Source organism: Polypterus senegalus, chromosome 9 (genome assembly GCF_016835505.1).
Source record: "Polypterus senegalus isolate Bchr_013 chromosome 9, ASM1683550v1, whole genome shotgun sequence".
NCBI lineage: Eukaryota > Metazoa > Chordata > Cladistia > Polypteriformes > Polypteridae > Polypterus > Polypterus senegalus.
Genome location: NC_053162.1, coordinates 137,150,733 through 137,174,989, shown reverse-complemented (window position 1 = coordinate 137,174,989; position 24,257 = coordinate 137,150,733). Strand labels below are relative to the sequence as shown.

The 24,257-nt window shown below is 38.4% G+C and overlaps 1 protein-coding gene across 2 annotated transcripts in view; it reads left to right on the top strand.

Annotated features, from left to right (window-relative positions):
* Positions 1-24,257, top strand: part of LOC120535854 (alpha-2-macroglobulin-like) — a 193,887-nt gene that overhangs the window by 10,314 nt on the left and 159,316 nt on the right. For both annotated transcript variants that reach the window (XM_039763969.1, XM_039763970.1), the window contains exons 5-9: positions 9,173-9,225; positions 9,451-9,471; positions 19,818-19,986; positions 23,673-23,757; positions 24,001-24,118. In XM_039763969.1, the coding sequence (XP_039619903.1) occupies positions 9,173-9,225; positions 9,451-9,471; positions 19,818-19,986; positions 23,673-23,757; positions 24,001-24,118 (446 nt within the window). The remainder of the gene's footprint in view (positions 1-9,172; positions 9,226-9,450; positions 9,472-19,817; positions 19,987-23,672; positions 23,758-24,000; positions 24,119-24,257) is intronic.

Below are 24,257 nucleotides of genomic sequence, written 5' to 3'. Positions count from 1 at the left end.
CGTGCACCATGGGTTTGGATGTGCAGGATGTACAGGTGGGCCAGAGGATTACAACAGTGTACTAGCTGAGTTAAATGCTTACTTTGTGCCCCAAGTGAACACAGCTTTTGCAAGGCAAGGTTTCTACCAGCTAACACAAAAACAAGGTGAGACTATTCACCATTTTGTTATGCAGCACAGGCAAGCAGCTAAAGATTTTGGTTTTGAGACATTACATGTTTGATAGAGACAAATCAGCGATGCACTAGTAAGCAAGTGCACTTCAGAATATGTATGGAGGAAGTTCCTAGAAGAGGGCTTAAGGCTCACGCTAACATGGTTACTTGAGATAGCAGCACAGTATGAGCTCAGAATTTACCATATTAAACATAACTAAATTTCTCATGACTTATTGAGTCAAATGTCTTTTTGTCAATTGGAGTCGAACAGAAATCAAGTTTTATAAATAAAACTAGGCTGACCCGCCTTTTAAGGCGACTGACTTTTAAGTTGACCACTTCTTAAGGCAATTCAATATGTAGATCAATTTGATATCTTATAGAAACTCATTAATTTGGTTATATTGCATTTGAGCGGTATTACTTTAATACTCATAGTTTCTGTTATTTTTGTGATGAAATTTAAACTTTTTTTCTATATTGAGGTCGCCCTTTTGAACCCCCCTGATATTTACTACGCGGTGAGGCATTTGTACTCCATCAACATTAATTATTTCCAGAGACATAATTTTGTCTATTTTTCCAGCGCATCATGCACAAAAGCAAGGGAACGATGGGGGCACCAGAACTCTGCTCACATCATGTTGCTTCGTACCGCAAGCTGCAAGTAGTAAGTCTGTGATAAGCGGAATACCGCTACGCTTTCCACTCACGGGACGGAAGGACAATCCCGACCGCTTTTATATAGTAAGAAAGAAGAAGAAGATATCGCACAGTCTGGAGTAGAAAATCATCTTTTATCTGGAAAAATGAAACTACAAATCCCATCGTGCATTGCAAAATGGACGGGGCGTGTGTGAAACTCCGCGCCTGTGTAGCACTCACGGGACGGAAGGACACCCGACCGCTTTTATATAGAAGGATGTATTATTATTATTAGTAGTATTAATATCTTCTGCCATGTTTTTTATTCTTCTTTGGATCATGTTATTGGAGAGAGGTATTGTTTTGAGCTTGTCAGTCTCTTTTTCATCAACCATTACTTGCATCATATCAACAGCTGTCGGTTAAATTTAGATTTTTGGCAATTGTATGTGGCTTACTGGCTTTTGCAATCCGAAATGCAACTTGATAACTTGATAATATGCTTTTCATTAGTAGTGGTTGCCAAAGTAAAAATGGCTTGCTCCTTGTGGAGGTAGTTCTGCTTTCTACGGGTTTTCCTTTTTTGTCTGGATGTTTGGTATTTAAATGTCAAAGTAGCTTTGATGGCTTCATACTTTCTTTTGACAACACTTCTCCATAAGCTGCACACCGGGGTTTATTGGAAATAGCAGTTAAACCATATTTGAGATATTCATCACTGTACAATCTGTTTTTTCTTTTTATTCTTGTCATTGCCAGATGTAGAAGGCCCCAATGATCTTTCTAAAAATGTATCAATTTTTAACAAAAAGTTTATTCAAGTGATCATTTAACTGCAAAATGACTGCCTTTTCTAGGATTTTATTTTAGAAAGGCAGGCTAGAAATAGGTCTAAAATTCTTAAATATCGCTGATTATTTCATATTGTACTTCTCACCCAACAGCACAGGGCATAGCTTGGAAATAATACCTCATCGTGCTTTGTTGCTTATGTAAATAAAGCCGAACTGAAATTTCCAGAATACTCCAGTGCCATTGAGCATCCATGCAGCAATTAAAAATAATTTGCATGTCATTTCTCAAACATGGTGGAAAGTTCAGGAAACATGAAGAGAAACAAATTGCGCTACTGGGTAACAAATGGTGCCAGCAAACGTGTTTCTATTATTTGACAACTATTTTACCACAACTCAGATGCTGTTTGTTTATGAATGGTGTTGAGTATGGTAGTTGGGGATTGCAAACAAAATTCTCCCCCAAAAGTGGGCCGTACCTTAAAAAAAAAGAATTACGGTTGCAATTTATGGCATCCTATGCAAGACTGTCAATGTTTACACTTTATTTAACCTCTATGAGCATTTTCCACTCATTATATTGAGATGGATGGACTGATGTCTCACCAAGGCTGGACCCAGTTCCCTTACCTGGCCAGGAGGCCAGAATAACAGATGGTTAGGAAGGTAGGTGTGACAGTTCCTCTCCCAGTGGGCATGGAGTGGCACTGCAATAGATGGTGCACCAGCACTGGCATCCCAGCAGCAATGGATGAGAATCTCTTACCCAGATGGGAGGTCAGCATAGTGGACTGATGATTGGGCTAGAGAAGCATCCTGACTGGGATATTGAGCAGTCTCTTTCCTGGCCGGGATTGCCAGAAATGTGGGACAGTAGGAGACTGCCTCCCATGTACAGGTCATTCCCTCATACGCTGGGTGGCAGCATTCCTTGTGGATGGGAATTTATGGTCCAATAGGGCTGCTTTGTTATATTCACTGGTTTTGCCAGCTAGAGCTAATGGAAGATGAATACCTTGTTTATGAGGTGTTCTGCCAGACCTGGAAGTGCTTCCTGGAGACAATGATTTGGACACCGAATGTACTCCCAGGTGGGTTTTAAAAGGAAGCTGTCCACCCTAAAGATTAAAATAACAATGAAACCTGTCACCGTGGAAGAATGGAGGAGAAAAGGAAAGAAAGTAAAGCAAGGCTTGTACATAAAAATGTGCAGACTGAGACCTGAAAAGAGATAGCATTGCTATAATAAAAACACTTAATTTGAACCAAAGATTATCTACAGCATAGTTGTAGGGTTTGAGGCTCTGTGATGGCCCATAGTGACTACAACATCCTGACGTAGATTGCTGGGCTGTGATAAAATGAGTTCAGATAATATCAGCTAGTGCCATGTTTATGTTTGACTGGTTATTTAGTCATATGATAGATTTCAGCATCAATTTCAGTGTTTTTTTTCCAATCCACTTTAAAGTTAACCTCTGACTTCATAAAAGAGAGGCTTAGTGCTTAAAGGCACACAGTTTCACATTCTATAATAGTGGATTAAAGAATTGGTTTCCTTTTTCCTTAAGAATGTAAGTGATGAAAGGATTTCTAATTCATGCTCCGTGGATTTTCCACATTTTTTTGTGAATAGGATGGGAAGAGTCTTTATTTTTTCTACAAATGAAACATTTTGCATCCACGTTCATGCACTTCCTGGTTTCAGTAGCAAGAAGCACAGTATAAAGCTCATTGGTTAAAGGCAAATGATTTTCTTGGAACCACAAGTATACCACAATAGTACAGTGCATCCGGAAAGTATTCACAGCGCATCACTTTTTCCACATTTTTTTATGTTACAGCCTTATTCCAAAATGGATTAAATTCATTTTTTTCCTCAGAATTCTACACACAACACCCCATAATGACAATGTGAAAAAAGTTTACTTGAGGTTTTTGCAAATGTATTAAAAATAAAAAAACAGAAATCACATGTACAGTACATAAGTATTCACAGCCTTTACTCAATACTTTGTCGATGCACCTTTGGCAGCAATTACAGCCTCAAGTCTTTTTGAATATGATGCCACAAGCTTGGCACACCTATCCTTGGCCAGTTTCGCCCATTCCGCTTTGCAGCACCTCTCAAGCTCCATCAGGTTGGATGGGAAGTGTCGGTGCATAGCCATTTTAAGATCTCTCCAGAAATGTTCATTCAGATTCAAGTCTGGGCTCTGGCTGGGCCACTGAAGGACATTCACAGAGTTGTCTTGAAGTCACTCCTTTGATATCTTGGCTGTGTGCTTAGAGTCGTTGTCCTGCTGAAAGATGAACTGTTGCCCCAGTCTGAGGTCAAGAGCACTCTGGAGCAGGTTTTTCATCCAGGATGTCTCTGTACATTGCTGCAGTCATCTTTCACTTTATCCTGACTAGTCTCCCAGTTCCTGCTGCTGAAAAACATCCCCACAGCATGAAGCTGCCACCACCATGCTTCACTGTAGTGATGGTATCGGCCTGGTGATGAGCGGTGCCTGGTTTCCTCCAAACGTGACGCCTGGCATTCACACCAAAAAGTTCAATCTTAGTCTCATCAGACCATGTTTCTCATGGTCTGAGAGTCTTTCAGGTGCCTTTTGGCAAACTCCAGGCGGGCTGCCATGTGCCTTTTACTAAGGAGTGGCTTCCATCTGGCCACTCTACCATACAGGCCTGATTGGTGGATTGTTGCAGAGGTGGTTGTACTTCTGGAAGGTTCTCCTGTCTCCACAGAGGACCTCTGGAGCTCTGACAGAGTGACCATCGGATTCTTGGTCACCTCTCTCACTAAGGCCCTTCTTCCCCGATCGCTCAATTTAAATGGCCGGCCAGTTCTAGGAAGAGTCCTGGGTGGTTTCGAACTTCTTCCACTTACGGATGATGGAGGTCACTGTGCTCATTGAGACCTTCAAAGCAGCAGAAATGTTTCTGTAACCTTCCCCAGATTTGTGCCAATCCTGTCTCTGAGGTCTACAGACAATTCATTTGATTTCATGCTTGGTTTGTGCTCTGACATGAACTGCCAACTGTGGGACCTTATATAGACAGGTGTGTGCCTTTCCAAATCATGTCCAATCAACTGAATTTACCACAGGTGGACTCCAATTAAGCTACAGAAACATCACAAGGATAATCAGGGGAAACAGGATGCACCTGAGCTCAATTTTGAGCTTCATGGCAAGGGCTGTGAATACTTATGTACATGTGATTTCTCAGTTTTTTAAAATTTTAATAAATTTGCAAAAACCTCAAGTAAACTTTTGTTCACGTTGTCATTATGGGGTGTTCTGTGTAGAATTCTGAGGAAAAAATGAATTTAATCCATTTTGGAATAAGGCTGTAACATAACAAAATGTGGAAAAAGTGATGCGCTGTGAATACTTTCTAGGTACACTGTATATATTGACCCAAGGATAATGTTATTTTTTAGTACTCAGTACAGGCTTTGCTGCCAGGATGTCTGCTGTGATGCACAGATGAGATCTAGACTTGGCTTAACTAATCTTCACACCATTAACTTAAAAAGAAACATTATTTGCTATTAAACCTTTTCATTATTAATCACTGATTTCACAAAGGGCAAATTGTTAGCTTCACACTGAAAGCAAAAAAGTATTGAAACACCATATTTCTCTCGATTAGACTTTTATCAGGTATGGCCTAAAATATGATTTACTGCAAATGTGAGAAAAGAACAATCTGTGAGGAAACAAAAGGATAATAAAGAGAGGATGGCAAAATTATATTTGAAAGGTGGCTACTTGAAGAGGTGAACGACAAAAATCAAATAAATTATTAGCTTTCTGAATTTGGCAAAATGAGAATTAATTTTCTGCATAAGTTTAGCCTCTGTAAGTCTTTGACCCTTATAAGTTTAATTACCTGATTGTTACAGAAGACCAGTGCAGAAGGAGAAACTTTTACGTCAAGGACCAGGAGACAAAGATCCAAGATATATTTGAAAAAGAATACTCAATAGGACAAGCATAGATCTGAAATGAAAATTCAAAAGAAACAATCAACCAAAATATTACCCAAAAGCTTAGATGTCTAGAACGGCATGGTGCCAGATTTTATAATGGCACTGTGGTAACATTATAGGTCATGATACATACAGTAATTCCACGTGCCATGCCCATATGATCAGCACCAGGCATTGCTACCAAAAAGAATACGGCAGCAACCTTAATAAACACAACCAAAATATATCATTAAAGAAATAATAATATCACAAAATAAATCATAATTGTAATAGTATGTAAATACGCAAATTGTTAAAGACATATACTGTAGATCAGCCTTACTATGATCAGAAAAGATGACATGTACAGTGTTTTATCTTGTTTTATCTACTTTCCCCTATTGTATTATTAATATGTAGCCTTAGAATGCCTAATCTCACAGACTTACCACTGTATATAACTTATCCCTACCTTCCCTTCTATATCTATAACCTCAGGCAATTAGATGTAGTAAAAAGACAAGCAGGAGTTAAGTTACACATAAAATAATGTATTACTGATAATATTCATAAATAATAACAAAATGCAAAGTGCATTTGAATATTGACAACCATACAACCTGATAAGATGGTGATGTGTAACTCAGGTGGCACACAGACTTGTAGTTAATTAAAAATGTCTCTAGTTAAGGCATCATTGGTGCTCAGCTTTCTTCAGAACAGGCCTCAATCCTGTCTCAATATGGCTGAAGCTGTGTTCTTCATTGTGCTGTTCTTGTCAGTTCATGGTGTGGTGGTCTTCATCAGTTGTTAAGAGAAAGATACTTCTACATCATCACAGGTTAGCAAGAGAGATGCTTCTTCATCATATGTTGGTTAGAGAGAGAGAATGTGGTTGAGCAAGCAAATGTATAGGTTTTCTGTCCAACCCCCTACAGTCAATAGGATATCATGGTACTTAAAGGCCTCTGAGACAAGCCAATTCCAAACAGCCATACCTCAGACCAATGGGGGAAATAGAACATCTTAACACCTACCACCCCCCAAACCATATGTTAAACATCCTGGCTTCCTTGCAGGGGGTTGAAAGACTTTAGCAGAGAAATACTCATCAAACTGGTTTAAGACACATCCCCCCAAATCCTGTCATAAAATTAGTCGTAAACGGGGGTTGCAAACACGAATACCTCTCACCAAAGTAACACTAAATTACATTGGTTTGCCTAAATTATAAATAAAGACATACAAAACATTTATCAAATTATATGCAAAATCTCACATCACAACATGCAGTAACAGTTTCAGAATCTTGGACCTTGAAGCCTCTGATATGCTTTTTGCTGAAGGTTGAATGCTGTAGACAAGCACTAGCTATGGAGAGCAAGTTGAGAAAAGTAAGTCCTTGAGGGCTTTTCAGTAAGGTTTTCATATATGCTGATTTTAAGCTTACTTCTAGAGTTTGCCAGACCTCAATGCCTGAATGTTTAGCCACAGGTGACTCCAGGAACTTAACAGTACATTCCAAGATATATGTGTGAACATAACCAAAAAAGTGTCCGGTGCTTGGTGTGTGTGTGTGTGTGTGTGTGTGTGCCCTGTGGTGGGCTGGCGCCCTGCCCGGGGTTTGTTTCCTGCCTTGCGCCCTGTGTTGGCTGGGATTGGCTCCAGCTAACCCCCGTGACCCTGTAGTTAGGATATAGCAGGTTGGATAATGGATGAATGGATGGGTTTAGGAAATTAGGAAGCTACTTCGTATTTAAGACAATAAAGAAAGCTACTGATCTAAATTATCACCAGCTTCACAGGTTCTTTCTCCATCAACCAAAAGGCACAATTTGCTCTAGCAATAGTGAGCTATGGAGATTGGGTTTAATATCTGACAAAAACTAAAGTTTACACAGCTTTCTGAAGTATTAAAAACATAGTGCTTGGTTCATGGCATTCAATTACTTTCATCCACTTGCTGAAATAACCATTTTTGTATTGAATGCACTGTGTCTAATTGCATTGCTCTGCATGATGCTAGCCAAAATCCAGCATGGATTTGTTTTGCTGATTGCGTGAACTAGGTGAATTGTCTGTTTAACATATTCATATCCTGTGATAACATCTTTATTTGTAGAGGAATATTTAGGGCACAATTAATGAAATTAACACAGAAAAAAATTAATGTAATGTGAAATGTGACACTAAGTAAAAATACAATAATAGTTGAGTATAAATAATTAAACATGTCATAAAATATTTATGTTACTTATTTCTATATGCATTTAGTTATTTCTTCATTTCATTATTTCAGTGACATCACACAAATTAAATAAAAAAAAATTTAAACTGTCTGTTTCACCTGTCAGAGTTGGGAGGGTGGGGCCTAGTAAGTACTGTGCCTTGACTTGTGAAACATTGATAGAATGTGTATAAATCTTTATCCATCCAGTGCTACATTTATAGACAGACACTGCATGTCAGATACAGACTGCTGAAAAGATGATAGATTCAGGGCTTATTGAATTAAGGTGGCCTTTTTCTGCAGTAATTCTGGCCAGCGTTTTCTTACACTCATATCAGTCACAGATATGTACAGTCACAACTTTGAGCATGCATTTTGGGAATCCTGTAGCTCTATGCGAGCCACCAGGGGAAGCCGCAGAGCCCTACACTGGGCTTTCACCACACCTGGGAGTGATTCCAGGTCTGATTAATAAGCCACCTGGAACATTCCCAGGGCCAACATTAAAGGAGCTGCCTCACTCCAATCATGAAGCCAGAGTCAGGAGTAAGAAGGACGAAGCTTGTAAGGGAGATGTGGAGGGCAGAAAGACTGGGAAAAGGATGGAAGGAAGGAAAGAAAGGACTGTGAATTGTACTGTACTGTGCTTTGGGAGGTGAGGAAGAAGCACATCCACAGCTGTAAATAAACATGTGCTATGCTATACTTGTGTCTCTGCCTGCCTGTGTTGGGTTAGGGCGTCTATACACACCCTGGTCGTCCACAGCATGTAGTAATAAAATTTTTACATTTTTAATTTCAACAGGTGGGACATCACAAACATTCGCACTGCTTTTACAAATCCCATACCAAATGACATAAATCAGGGACATAGCAACCGACCAGATACACAGACACACACAGAGACACATGTCCTTTTATTAAGGTGAATATCAAATATTACTATAAACAATTTGCACATTTCATTATTTTCATGATAATTCAACACATGCCTTGAATTAAAACATTAAAATTACAAACTTTAAAGATCTAAATAAAGCTATTGTTAGGTATATAATGTACAATGAACGGGTGAACTTGTGATTCAATAGTTATGTTCAGAATTTCCCAAACACTTTCCTAGTTTTCCCCCAGTAACCCAGTTTTAGGTTAACTGGCACAGTAAAAATATACCTGGTGATGAAGTGGCATTTAATTCACAGTTGGCTTTTGCCTAACGATAGATGCTGCAGTAATAGAGACCAGCTCTGTGTGACTCTGTATTGAAATAAGTGTATTAGGAAAAAATGATTAATGTATTAAAAGTCCCTATTGTTCTTATTGAATATGACATACAAATCAGGCTTTTTTTCTTGCTTTGTTTCAGTTAAGTTTCGCATTTTTGCAATGGATGAAGATTTTTTACCTGTTAATGAAAAGGTAAGAAAGAAAGAAAGAAAGAAAGAAAGAAAGAAAGAAAGAAAGAAAGAAGAGCTATATCTGAATTAAATAGATTTGTCATATTAGCTATTGACTTTTATTTCTAGCATCATACATTAAAGAAATGTACTAAATGAATACTATAATATTTAAATGTCACTAGCTATTTAAAATATAATGAAGCTAATTTCACAATGATTTACTAAAGAATATTTTATTTTTCAGTATACAACTTTGGAACTAAGGGTAAGTTAAATAATTTACTTTCTTTACTTACTGATGATTTCTTCAAATAAGCTCAGTTCATATACCTCAGACAATCAAATGTAGGCTCTTTATTATATACTTAGTTATAACTAAACTGTTATTAGATCTGTTAGGCAGACAGTATCGTAAATTGGTAAGACAAGAGCCTTAAACCTCAAGTTTGCAGAGTTAATCCTCACATCTGACTCACTGTGTGACATTTCAATACTACTACTAGGGTCTACTTGAATAAAAAGCTAATAACTTATAAAGTTCAAAAAAACATTGTATCAACCAAAAGATAAAGTAATACATTTATAGCATCATGTCAGAATCTTAACAAATGTGGTGACGTGATTGAACTCAAACTTGTGTTGCACAAAAACAATATAGCAGTAATAAAAATCAGCTTTTAAATTGCCAAGCCAATTGTGAAATTGGCTTTGAAGATGAAAAGTTTATGTATAAAAACCCTCAAACAAACTACAACACACTTTTAACTGATGCTTTTATTACAGTCCTGTTCTGATTCTCTGATAAGATGTTCAGTTTTCTAAAAACTGGGATCATATTGGTCTTAAAAGAATAGAGTGTAAAACATATCACAATTTTTTAAACACATTGTGATGTTCCCTTTGGGTTGCAATGATTTTTCTAATGGGACTGAGAAATTTCATGCAATCACCTTTACCAGCATCTTTTCTTATAACCACATTCGTGCACTAACTCATTCTGATGATTTGTCTTATGAAGTGAAACCTTTAAGCTTAAACACACTCATTTTTCTTTAGATAACAGATACAATGTTGTGGATTTTGTTGTTCCCTGTTTCCAAGAATTCTGAAATCAATGCCCTGATTGTAGTCTCTTATATAATTATCTCTTTTATGGAAATCCTGAAGTATAGCCCACTTGTAGAGATGAATATCTAAAAATACCAAGTTTGACATTAAAAGACAAAAGCTTCACCTGTTTTCTGGTGTTTGAGGAAAAAACACAATTGCCACTGTCAGGGATGAATTTGGGAAGAGGTAGGGTTGGGCTTGTGTTATCATTTGTGTCTCACCTAGCTGTGCACTGAGGAGCACAGAAAAGCTGGTATGTAAGATCTTAAGAGTAGCCTTGACTTGAACATCCTGAAGCTCTAGAACAGCAAGTAGTGCAGGAGTATCCAGGCGTGTAAGCATGTGGACAGCCACAAATGTCACAGAAACAGCATTATAAAGAAAGATAGTTTGCAATGTAAAAGCTTAAAATTGTATTTGTTAGTTATCCCAGCATAAAAAAATCAGCAGGCTTAACTGTTGACCAGTTTGCAGATACTCTAGGCATTTTTATCAAGCTACCAGTAAACTTCACCTATTGCCCAGCAAAGATGCTGTCAACTGAGTTATTGTAAAAGGTTGTTATTGCTTCACTGACAAAAGACTGTTTCAATGCAGAAGTGATGTATCAACAACATTGTGTTTGGATATGTAAACTATACAGAATCACTATCAATGTGTCAAAGAACAGTCCAGTAAGAAGAAACAATTTTTAAAAGTTTCTGTGCAAAGTTGTTGTCAACAACATTCAAACAACCAATTAAGCTGAAATGTTTTCACTCATGATTTTCTTCTTTTTGTGATCAACTTTTTATTAAACTGGAATAAATGGACATAACATACAACGTAACCCAACCCACCCTCTCCCACCTAACCCGAGCCAAGGGATTATTAAAAAAAAGAATAAAGGAGTTGCAAGCCAAGATTTAAACAATTGAGCTGCAGCAGACTGGGATTCAGTTGCATTACTGGTTGCTAGCATGCGATGATAGCACTTTGCTTTGCTGGAAGCATGATTAATCCAAGCTGCAGACAACTCCAAATGTATTAAATTGTAGAAGGAGGATTGCCAGTTGTTGACAGTGATGAATTCAGGTGTCTTCCAGCAGGAGGCAATAATTAGTTTGGCTGTTAAGGTACCCAGACAGAATAACTTGCTTTCAGAGTATTTGAATGGAAGCCTAGAAAGGTCAAAAAGAAGAAGGTTTTAAGGTAACACAGGGATACTACAGGAAAGAAAGGAAAACAGTAGATGACATACATATGTCCAAAAAGAAAAGACAGGAACAGTGCCAGAACATGTGGAGAAAAGTGCCTGATAAACCAAGAGAACATACTGTAATTGACAGAGAGGATCAGCAGTAAGTACCATCAGAAACAGGGAGTGGGATAGAGTCTGTGTAGAATTTTGAACTGGGTATTCTGGCAGTTTGGGTTTGTAGAAAAAAATCCTTACGTTGCAGAGAACTGCGTCCCATGAAAGGAGCAAAGGAAGAGGAGAAAGGTCTCTGGACCAAAGAGAAATCAAGGGCAGAGGTTTATAGGATGCTCTAAACAGTAAGGATTAGAGAGTAGAGATGGGTATTTTCTTGAGAGAGAAAGAACAAAACAAAGAGTACTATGTGTGGTCTGGTAGTGATAGAAATCCTCCTGATCGGAGTAGAAAAGAAAAGTCCTGAACAATTAAACAGCACACTAATTTCAGCATGCTGCCAAGGAGGAAATACACAGGGCTGGCCACCTATTGAGAGAGCAGGGTTATGAAATATAGGAGTGAGGGAGTGCCATTTTCCAGAGGGTGCAAGTAACTTTTCCACACAATGCTAGGTGTTGATGACATATGGTAAAATAGGTCAAAAGCAACATTTGGTGGCTTTAGACTTTAAGGAAGTAAACAGGGCACCCTAGTGAAGGGGGGATTCTGTAGGGAGCCATGGAGAGGGATGAGGGGAAGGAAACAGCCATGACAAAATAGGGTAGAGGGTGAAAGCCCAATGGTATAGTTCTAGGTCAGGCAGCCCTACACCAGCACTCAATCTATCTCTAACCATGGTTAAATGTTTAAGGTTTGGTTTCTTTCCATTCCAGAGGAGGCTTCAGATCAGTGACCTAACTTTGGAACAATATTTACTAGAAGGTTGAAGTGGCAGCATGGGCCAGGTGTTTATGGGAGCTTTTGTGTCAGTGAAGATGTGGTGATAGTTATTAGAGGATATGTCTGAGATTGAGGCAGTAATATCAACACCCAAATGTGTTTTACTGCTAGATACAGGAATGACTGATGGTAGGGAGAATTGACAGCACATATCATTAAGTGGCAAAAGAGACAATTTAGATCAATTAATTTTGTAACCGGACAGGGCTTTGAAACACCTGAACAGTCCTAGCATGCAAGGGATGTCAGTCGGGGCATTACATAGGTAGAGGAGGATGTTGTCAGCATATAATGATATTTCATAAGAATGGAATTTGAAATTCTAATAGAAGTTAGGAGCTGAGAATTACGAATGGAGATAAGTTGAAGAGTAGAGGAGACAAAGGGCAACCTTGCCTAGCTCCCCTACTAATGGAGAAGGGATGTGAGATATTTGAATTAGACAAGAGAAGTGCAGAGGGGGAGGCGTAAAGAGTCTTCACCAGATTTATAAAACTTGGACCAAAGCCTATTCTGTCCATGACTTGCCATAGGAATTGCCATTTCTTGCGATCAAAGGCCTTTTTGGCATCCAGGGAAAGGAGTGAAACAGGGCTAGGAAGGGAGGGAACTGAATTAATGACATGCAGAAATCTTCTCATGTTATCTGAGGCTAACCGTGAATATACGAAACCAGACTGGTCAGGGTTGATTAATTTGCTAATGACTTTCTTTAAGTGGCGTGCCAGAACCTTAGCTAGCAGTTTTATATTCCTATTAATGAGAGAAGCGGTTCTGTAACACTGACACAGAGTAGGATCTTTATCTTGCTTCAAAAATAAAGTAATAACTGCAATATTAATACTAGTGTTTAAATGGCCAGAGGAGGCAGCTACACTGATCATCTCAAAAATGGGAAGGGATAAGTGTGTCCAGAATGCGGAAATTACCTCAGATGGGGGCTCGCCCATCCCCGGGCCTTGCCTGTGTTCATTGAGTCTAACACCTCTTTAAGTTCAGGCAAAGAAATGTGAGCATCTAGAAGAGAAGCCTTTTTCTTGGGCAGATAGGGGAATGGGAGGGTGTTAAGGAATGATTTGATATCTGAGGGAATAGTATGCACTGTGCAGAGAACAAAAAGAACACATAGAACAAAATAATGGAGGGAGAGGATTAACTGCAGCACATGGTGAAACAAGATGAAGCTGAAGATGCCATTAAGCCACAGCATCCTCAGCGTCACAAACCCATCCAACAGATAACTACACAGAAAGTCCCCAATTCCTATACTCAGCTTATGTTAACATAAAGTAACATCAAAATCATATTAACTATATAAAGAACAGTTCAAAAAGTGATTCCAGTTCATAATAAAAAATATATAAAGTAAGACAGAAACCTGAATGGCCTCCCCATGACCGGAACTTGAATTTGACCAATGATGTACAGAATACCACAGTGTAATTCAGTCAATGAAGAGATCTTCACCTAGTGAAAGGGCCTGTTGCCTTAAAAGTCTGTCTTGACTTTTAAGTCTAATGGATCAAGTTTATTTCTAATACCCTGACTATATCCATTTTTGCTAATAACTAAGATTTCTGTTTTCCCCTTATTTCGTTTGAGAAAACGACTATTCAACCACTCAGAAACACAAGTACGACATTGGGTCAGTGAACCAGGAGTGTCGGGGTCATCAGGTGCTACTGATAAATACAGTTGTATGTCATCAACGTAGCTGTGGTAGCTCACATTATGCCTTGAGATAATCTGACTTCATGGAAGTAATGCATGTAGATCAAAAAGAGCACTGGATCCATGATAGATCCTCATGTGTCTTCGAAGTATAATTACCACAACCAACAAAGAATTTTCTACCTGTTAAGTAAGACTCAAACCAGTTTAAGACATTGCCAGAGAGGGCCACCCACTGACTAAGGCAATGTATAAGAATATTGTGATCAATGGTATCAAATGCAGCACTCAGATCTAACAGGATGAGAACAGAAAAATGGCCTCTGTCCTCATTAACCTGCAAGTCATTTACTTTTTTAAAAAGTGCAATTTCTGTACTGGGATTTGTTCTAACACCTGACTGAAACTTAGCAAGAATAGCATGTTTATTCAAGTAATCATTTAGCTGCATAATGTCTGCCTTTTCTAGAATTTTACTTAAGAAAGGAAAGTTAGAAATGGGTCTAAAATTGTCAAAAACAGAGGAGCTGAGATTATTTTTCTTGAGCAGGGGTTTAACAAGAGGAGTCTTAAAACAGATTGGGAACACCCTGGTATCTAATGATGAATTTACTATTTCAAGCAAACTATCAATTAGCACATTGGATACTTCTTCAAAAAAGCAGTTCGTATTGTGTCAAAGATGCAGGTGGATGGTTTCAGTTGAGAAATTATCCTCTGTCCTGGTGAAAGAATTTAATTCACTTAACATGGAATACCGGGATTTAATAGGATCAGTATTGGAGGGATGTACTATATTATTTCTAATATCATTAATTTTGTGATTAAAAATATAGCAAAAGCATCACAAGTTTCATTGGAAGTGTTTTGGAGGCATTCCCAATAGTAGAGAATAAAACTATTGGATTACCAGCTTTATTATTTAAATTTTAGAGAAGTAGTACTGCCTTTCAAGATGGACTACGTTGTTGTATTCTGTTATTTTAGCCTTCAATATTTGATAGTGGACTATCAGTTTACTTTTTCTCCATTTATGCTCAACTTTCCGGCATGTTTTCTTTAAATCAGATACTCTTTGGGTCTTCCATGTTATAACAGTGCTGGTGGATTTTTGAACTGTCTTTTCAGGGATGACTATGTCAGTGGCTGTTCTCACTTTAGCATTAAAATTTCCCACCTTGCTATTTATATTATTATCATTATTATAGTAAGCATTACAAACAGACTAGTTGCTTAAAATGTTAGCAAACTTTAAAGCTGTAGATGTATTATAGAAGCTTTTTTTAACAATATGCTTCTCATTAATTGTAGTTGTCAGTATTTCTACATTAAATAGTGCAAATGGTCTGATTAACTGATACCCACAATCTGCCTCACATCAACTTTTAATCATTTAGTAATCACTAAATCCAACATGTGACCCCTTGTGTGTTGGCTGACTAACGTGCTGGCTCAGATGAAAAGTTTGGAGGAGTTTCATGAATTCTTTTGCTTTCAGGTCACAATGATTATCAATATGAAAATTAAAGTCGGCAACAATTAGGAGTCTATCATAGTTAGTTATTATAATTGACACCAAGTCTCAGAATTAATCAAAGAAAGACACAGTCTTTATTTAGGAGGTCTATACACGGACAATACTAGAAACTGAGAAGCTCCTTGAAAAACAATTGCAAGATACTCAAAAGACGTGAACGTACCAAACCCGACATCTTTACATTTGAACCGACTCAAATAAATATTTGCTAAACCACCACCTTTCATACCTTGGCTTACCGCCTGAGTAAAGCTGTAATTCAGAGGAGCAGATTCGATTAAAACAGCCACACCATCAGAGCTAAGCCACATTTCAATTAATATAAGAAAGTCAATTTCCCTATCATTAATAGGATCGTTGATGGAAAATGTCTTGTTGAATAATGCTCTAACATTTATTAAGGCCATATTTAAGGTCTCAGAAGAGCAGAGCTGAACTGGCGGATCATTACGGTTTGTTCAAAATGGTACTTACCTTATTCGTATTAATGCTGCTTTGTGAATATTTTTGATTTAATCTATGGTTTGTTATTGTTTTAATACCATTCACATCTAGAGGTTAAATGATAATTAAATTATTCGCATTTATGTCGTATTGTCTGGATTTTTACTTAGACTGAGCTTGGTTATTACACTACTAATGCAGTGTGCATTTGAATTAGAGTTCACTGCAGAATTATTATATCCTAGCAAGGCATTATGGAAAGGATTTGGATTAAAAGTACATAGTCATGAGAGACAAATTATTTTACAGATGTTTTCAGAGAGGACCCAGGTGGCGAATCAATTAGGAAGCAGACCATCTCGCCTAAAGAAACATTGTCTCTCCCAGAAGTGATCCTAGTTGTCCACGAACCTGATTTTTTTTGTCTGTCATAGAAACCTTTCAACCAGCAGTTTAATGCCAAAAGGCGACGGTAGTATTCATCCGATTTTCTAGCCAGAGGTAATGGACCTGAAATGAAGATTCTAGCAGCCAGAGTCCTCTCCTTCGTGGCATTAAAAAGTGCTGTGAAATCCACATTAAGAATGTCAGACTATCGGTATTACATGTCATTTACCCTACCCTGTTCTTGTGCCTCTTGAAGACTGTCAGCTCTCTTCTTGTAACATCTCTTGCCTGGGAGTTTTGTATGATAGAATTTCTAATAACAAATACATCACCCAAGCACGGTTTGGGAGCAGAGAGGGTCAAAACGGTTCTGGATGGAGATGCTTGTCAGGGCCGATGGAGGTGATCTAATCTTAAACCCCTTTCTGCATAGCTGAAACAGGCCGATTCCCTCGTCGTCATTGCTCTGAAGGGGCGTGGAGGTAAAACTTACTTAACCCTGAAAGTGAGTGGTTTGGCGTGAAGTCGAGGTTACTGAATTGTGATGACCTGTGACAATTTCAGCTGTCGGGGAGGACTCTTTCAGCAGGCAAGTATTCATTTCTCTCAGGTGCCTCCGTTTGGACAGGAGTTTCTGAATCTTGTTCTTGAGGGCCCAGAATCCTTCGACAATGCACTGCATCTCACTGTTGGCCATTGTCCATTTCCGCTTTGTGTCCTAAGAAAGAGAGAGAGAGAGGCTTTCATATTGGCATTGGACCCCATTGGAGAATGTTTCAGCTTTTTTGGTGAGTTAGTAGGTGAGAAATGTGGTTTCCGGCCTGAAGAAGACATCTGTTCTTGGTAACAGTTAGAAATATGGTACAGTCTATTGATTTAGTAGTAAATGTAAGGTAGGAGAAAAATTAGAAAAGTGGGTTTTATTGGCGTGAGGAGTTGGAGCTCAAGCCCTAGCCAGCCATCATGGTGAATCATCACGTGTGACTCCCCATAATCTGCTTTTTATAAGTCGTTTCAAGCAAAGGATTTGTTGACCAGTATATACTAACTTCAGGCTTTTGAATTATGTACTGTAAGTAGAAAACCAATAGCTCATCGTAACAGACATCAGACCACATGCATAACCTGGAATTAGGATTGTGTGCATGGTACTGGATCAGTTGGTGTGTACATCTCTTGGACCCTGTCACAGTTGCATCTAACATGTCATTTATTAAAAAGTTACAATATTATAAAAGATCATATGTATCTGATAAATCTGTACATATGCCTAGAAATCTCATGAACAGCAACTATTAAAGGTGCCTAACTCTTGGCACGCCACGCATCTTCAGATGTGGTGTCACAGTTTACTATTTGAGCAAAATTATCACCTTCATATACTTTGTTATAACTAGAACTAGAACAAATCGTGCTTTTAGTGTCCACCTGCACTACTGTTATATGATGGACTGCTTTCTGCTTCATGTGAATTCACTCACTTTACATTCTGATAACCCATATTCAGTTCACCCTGCTGCCACAAATTTTGTTCCAACAGTGGTCAACTGTCACAACTATTTTTTCATATATTTTAAATTGGTTAGCTCTTCTTCTAATCTTACCATGGCCATCACCAAAGGGATTTTCAGAAGTTTATGAGCTTTTTCAGAAAAAGTCAGTGGAACTGATTTGAAATGAGTTGAAATGGTCTGTGAAGGTTATTCAGAATGTAATTATTTGCTAAGCATTTTTTGAAGCTTTGAAATATTCTGTCCTTGTTGTGGTGGCTGCAATTGAATTTTTCAAGCTCCTACTGATTCATGAAAATAACTACATGTTTATCATTTGTGCAAAAGAACAAAGAATCATTTTTTTGATTTTTGGTAGAAAGTCTTAAAGGTGCTGTATGTATCGGGATCAAATTATTGTAGTGTAAGAAAACTTGCTTCATCAGCTATTTCTATTTCTGATTTTCATCCACCTGGAAACCTCAAGGCATTTGCTAAGCAGTTGCTTATTTGCAGATGATGACAAGATGAAAGAAGTGTGACTCAACTGCTTTTACACTCAACCAAAAAAAATAAATTTTTAAAGACATTTAGATAGTTGAATGGGGGTGTTAAAATGTGTAAGTACACTTTATGCAAATGACTCCGTAGTCATTATGGATTTGTCACTGTCCACATCTAAGTATTTGAAGTATTTATGAAAGCTAACAGAATGTTGGGTTACATAGCATACTGTGTCATGTAAAAAAACAACATAGGTTATTCTTAATCTTCAATGAACTTGAGGAAGCCTCACCTCCATTATTGTGTGCAATTACAAAAACCATAAAATACTGCTGGAGAAAGTTCAAAGAAGAATAACTACTGTACACTAATCCCAGAACTGCAGAGTCTGAGCTACAAGGAAATGTTGAAGGAGTTGAATTTTTAATTTAAGCAAGTGGAGGCGAAGAGGAGGGAACTCTTCAAACTTTTGAAGGGAATTAGTTTGGTAGATGTAACCGTCTGCTTTGAAAACAGCTATTCAACAATAGCATGGGGACATGTACGGCAAATAGCTAAAGGTTAATTTAGCACAAACATTTTATTTCATAAAACAGAGAACCACAGATATGTGTAATAAAATACTAAATAGAGTGGTAGATAAAAGTACTTTGTTAACTTTCAGATCTTCACTTGATACATATGTTGCAGAAATTAGATTTATAGGGCACGACAAACTGTATTACACTGCATAGTCTTGATGAATAAACAGATTATCATAGTTTACAACAACCTTCCCTTTTAACTTGAATGATTCTCTGCATACTTGTTTTGCTAATCTCTTGCGCTGATGTTTGATCACTGTTTCAAAGGTGTAAACTGCTTTTTGGAGACGAGTGCATTTAGTTATTTAGTAGATGGTTTTATAAAAAGTAGCTTATTACTTACTCTGGTTAACTATTCAGAAATTTTTCAATACTACATTCTGGGCAAATTAAATCATTTGATCAATCATTCAAACCTAATCATTGGGTTTATTACAGCAGCGAACATGTAATTTACAATTCAATACCGAATGCAACTGAGGCACAATTCACAAATAAATACAATAATTTAGGACATTTTCCATTTGTGTTTTTAAATGCTTGTTCTTGTTTTTGCCAAATAGTTTCACTTTTAAAGTTACATTCAGTTAACTAAGTAGAGTTTGTGAAATAAGCTACCATAAGCATTCTAGATATTCTAGGCATGAGTCTGAACTCATTAAATTAACTAACTGTTGTGCACGTTAGTTTTGAAACAGTTATTACAATGACTATTTTGTGCTTGAAATGGTTCATTAACTCTTATTCCAGGATTCCCGATCAAATCGAATTGGGCAGTGGCTTAACATATCTACCAATAGTGAAATTGTGGATCTGTCCTACCCCACAACTTCAGAAGCCCCTTTGGGAAAATATACCCTGAAAGCATGGCAGGAACAAGAGGTCACTCATCAGTATGCTTTTAAAGTTAACGAATATGGTGAGATATGTACATATATTTGTTTGTTTTGAACAATGAGAACCATGAAATCATGAGTAAAATATCTATTCTGTTGATTTGGCCAGACAACCAAGCTGATCCCTGAAAGGGCTTATTTCCATATCACCGCTTGTTCCAGTCACTATATTCACCAGTTTCAAAAAAACATCTCAGAAGTAGGTACAAGAACAAATAAGCCATACATTCTATGTTTTATAAGTCACTCAGATGCTCTCTTTTGAAACAAGGCTCGTACTTATCAAGTGTCCTAAGAATATTTGCACCAAAAGTCACTCCAAGATAAGAATTTATCCTACCTCAGAGTAGGACATAAGAAGTATTTACAAAGTGAAAATGCAGTAGTGCACTTTGTCTTAGTTCCAATTCCAGCTAATAGTAGAGATTCACATCTGAGAATGAATGACATCATCATTTTACAGCACCACTTACCGCAAATTGACCCTCACGATGACGTTTTACAATTTTCTGAATACTAATGCTAAAGCTTCACCACAAAGATGATAGTAATAATATTAATAATAATCGAAGAAGAAGGAAAACATAATAAGGTAAGATGTTGTGCTGAATTGCATGAAATTTTTGCCATCATGGAACATTATGAATAATATTGTAACATAAAACAAGATGGAAAAACCGAGACACACACACACATGATTTATGAGAGCAATGAGCCTGATAATTGGCACATTTATTTAACAATGAATTCTCCAGGGATTGTTCATATGTTGTAAGACCAACTCATGACAATTACAATGTGATAAAAAATGGACTGAGTTGAATGCAGGCTATATGTGTACTTAATCTTTTTGTCAATAGCTGTCTCTGGATAGCAGGAGCACATGCTTACACAATGTTACCAACCACAGCAGGCAAAACTTTGTGAAATGACAAATTACATTTGTGAAGTAATGCATTAATTACTGCAAAAAAAATCAACACCTTTATGAATCAATGCAGTAGTTATTGCAGGATCATGCAATACTTGTTAAACAACACAGTCAATTTTTGTTTTTTGTTCATTGGCAGGAATAAGCTTCTGTACATTGCTGTCCATTAGGTATATTAAAATCCAAGAAATTGGTAAACATATGGTATAAATAATCAGGAATAAGGAACATTTTAATGTCATATTATAGCAGATCAAAATTTGCAGATTTAATTTTCAGCATGTTTATGTTTATAGTCAGCTCTTCATATCCATGAGTTCCGCAACTGTGGATTCAACCACAGAATGAAAATGTTCAGAAAATGTGCTGAGCACTATGCTGAATCCATGCAAATGTGATGTGTAGGCATACCCTACTATGGATTCCCACCTACCTGAAGTATAACAACATGCCTACAACCAGCGGCTGTCTGTCGCTCTGGTCTCTTCATTCCCTTCCTTGCTTCGCCAAAGTATTCACATCTCCCTGCTGATAACTGCATCCTATTTATTTAATCCACAGCTTCTCTGCTGTTTTATTGTTCGTTTATTACGATTATAGTTATTGTGTAGGTATTTTAGACTTAGTTTACATTGTTCAGGTACCCATTTCCTTTATCGTTCCAACCGTACCCGCATTAACATATCTATCGAGGTGATCACCATAGATCAAAGAACTGTCACTTACCGAGTGGTTTCCATGCCCGGAGATGGTGCCTGCCTTTTCCATTCTCTGTGTTACATATTGCACGGCCATATCAGGCTCACTCTTGATATCCAGAGGAACATTGAGTCTTATGTATTTAATGACTGGGACAGGTTCAAGGTGTGGAATAATGACGGTACAGGAGATAATTATACTACACAGGAGCACTATAAGAGTGAAATGCTTAAGCCCTTCACCTATGGTTCTGCATGTGAGTTGATGTCTGCCGCTAAATTGTTCGGTTGTCGCTTTCAAGTATACCAAAATGGCCAAATACTTTACACCTTTGGACAACCACCAATGCCTCTTAAACATCTAAGATTCACAGGTGACGATTTGAGTAGTGGACTCTTTGATGTTTATGAATGTTTAAACTCTCAAAAGCTGGATGCAAAGTAATCAATGAAACCAGTTATATGCTTACAGCGCTTGAGAGATGCCGAATGTCACTTCAACACAACAAGTCCTGAAAATACTAACGTAATTGAAACAAACCATGAAACTCAAACCGATTATGACAGCAGCAATCCAAGCTGTGAGAAAACAGTAAAAAGAAGGGGTGTCAGACATCATGGTACATTTTCTGATGCAGCTAGATGGAAACAACTTCGTGATGAGGCAGCCAAATACTTGCAGAAAAATCCACAAGTTAATAGTGTGCCCAGGAGGACGTGAGGAGGGCTTGTGCCTCCTCCAGACCGCGAGGGGGCGTCCGTCCTGGTTCTGTTGGGAGCCACGGGTCGAGGGCATGGAAGCCCTACCCTGTAGGGGCCCGTGGCCACCGCCAGGCAGCGCCCCGATGCCGGTTTACCCCTTGTGGTCTTTGGCCGGGGATGGAGCCCAGCCGGGACGCCTTGGAGGACCGGAGGAGGGCGTGTGCCTTCTCCAGACCGAGTGGGGGCGTCCGTCCTGGTTATGCGGGGGGCCTCAGGTAGAGGGCTTGGAAGCCCAGCCCTGTAAGGACCCGTGGCCACCGTCAGGCGGCGCCCCAGTGCCTAATTGTCCCGGGAGCCCGGCACTTCCGCCACACCAGGAAGTGCCGGGGAAGACGACGGGGAGACACGGACGGCTTCCGGGTGCGCAGCCGGCACTTCCGCCACACAGGGGTGTGGCCACCGTTAAGTGCCGGGAAGCAGCTGGAGGCCATCCGGCTCCCCATAAAAGGGGCCGCCTCCCTCCAGTCAGCGGTGGAAGTCGGGAGGCAGAAGGACTGAGCTGGAGAGAAAGGACGGGAGGCGGCCAGGAAGGCATAGAGACTGTGGACCTGGACATTGGGGGGATTCGGTGCAAGAAGGCACTGGGGGTGCACGTGAGCATAAAAACTGTAAATAGTGTATATAAACAGTGTGTGGGTGCAAAATATGTTGTCCGTCTGTCTGTGCCGGGGCCAGCGTTCACAATAGACACGCTGTCACTAAATACTCGCAGGCAAATCCACAAGTTCATAGAGACGCTGTTGCTAAATACTCGCAGGCAAATCCACAAGTTAATATGACAATTAATACTGTATGTCTCAGGGACAGACCCTACAAAAGGTTGGCATTGATTTGAAGGAAGATTGCTTTTCACATGACCAACTATACGTTGCATGCTCAAGAGTAAGCTCAGCGCACAGCTTGGTCATATTACAACCGGAGGGCCGAACTGACAACGTGGTATACACAGAGATCCTTAACAAATAATTATTGGTATATTTTCCCTCAGTTTAAAAAGGTTTACTTTTCTTCTTAATAAAAATTTTAAGGCAGTACTTCGGCGCTGCGAAACGTGGGTATTTTGTTAGTACTAATAATAAAAAGTAACAAATACAAAAGCAATGTTTTTTCATTTTTATTCCCAAACAGCAAGTAATACATTTTACCATGTGCTATTTTAAATGAAATATTATCCAGCTGAAATATTTCACAGGCAGGTAGCCAGAGAGAGAGAGAGATTATTTAGTTAGTTTGTCCTACATGCATGCTTTTATCTCTTGTTTTCATGAACCCTAATGTATTTAAGTAACAGTACTATCTTTTTTGCCTCCATATGCAGTTCTTCCAAAGTATGAAGTTCTGATTAACCTGCCGGAAATAGTGACCATTAAAGATACACAAGTCACTGTTCAGGTCTGTGGAAAGTAAGTAAAACACAAATAAAATCCGTGCAGTTTGTCAGTTTTTTTTTTTTTAAGAAAAAGATTGATTCTTTTTTAAATGTTTACACAGGGTGTTTAGAGATCAGTAAAGTAGTTTCATATTTGATGGATTTAGTAAAAGCATCAACAACCTGCATGCAACTGTTTCTGATTTGTTTTATATCTTTAATAATGGGTGGCTGTGAATAAATGATAGAAGACAGAGCTATACTTTTTCTTCTTTAGGTATACTTATGGAAAACCAGTTGTAGGCAGTGTGAAACTGACATTTTGCCGAAAAGCCTTAGATTCCTGGGATTCAGATAAGCAAGAAAATGATATTTGCCAAAAGCATAGCAGTACTGTGAGTGAAATCTTTGATGTTTGAAAGTTTTCCTTTCTTGTACAGCTGAAATCATATCTGAGATATGTTACACTCAATGTTTTGTAATCCTCATTCTGTATCTGGTTCCTGCCATCAGATTCAAACCGGCTAATTTATT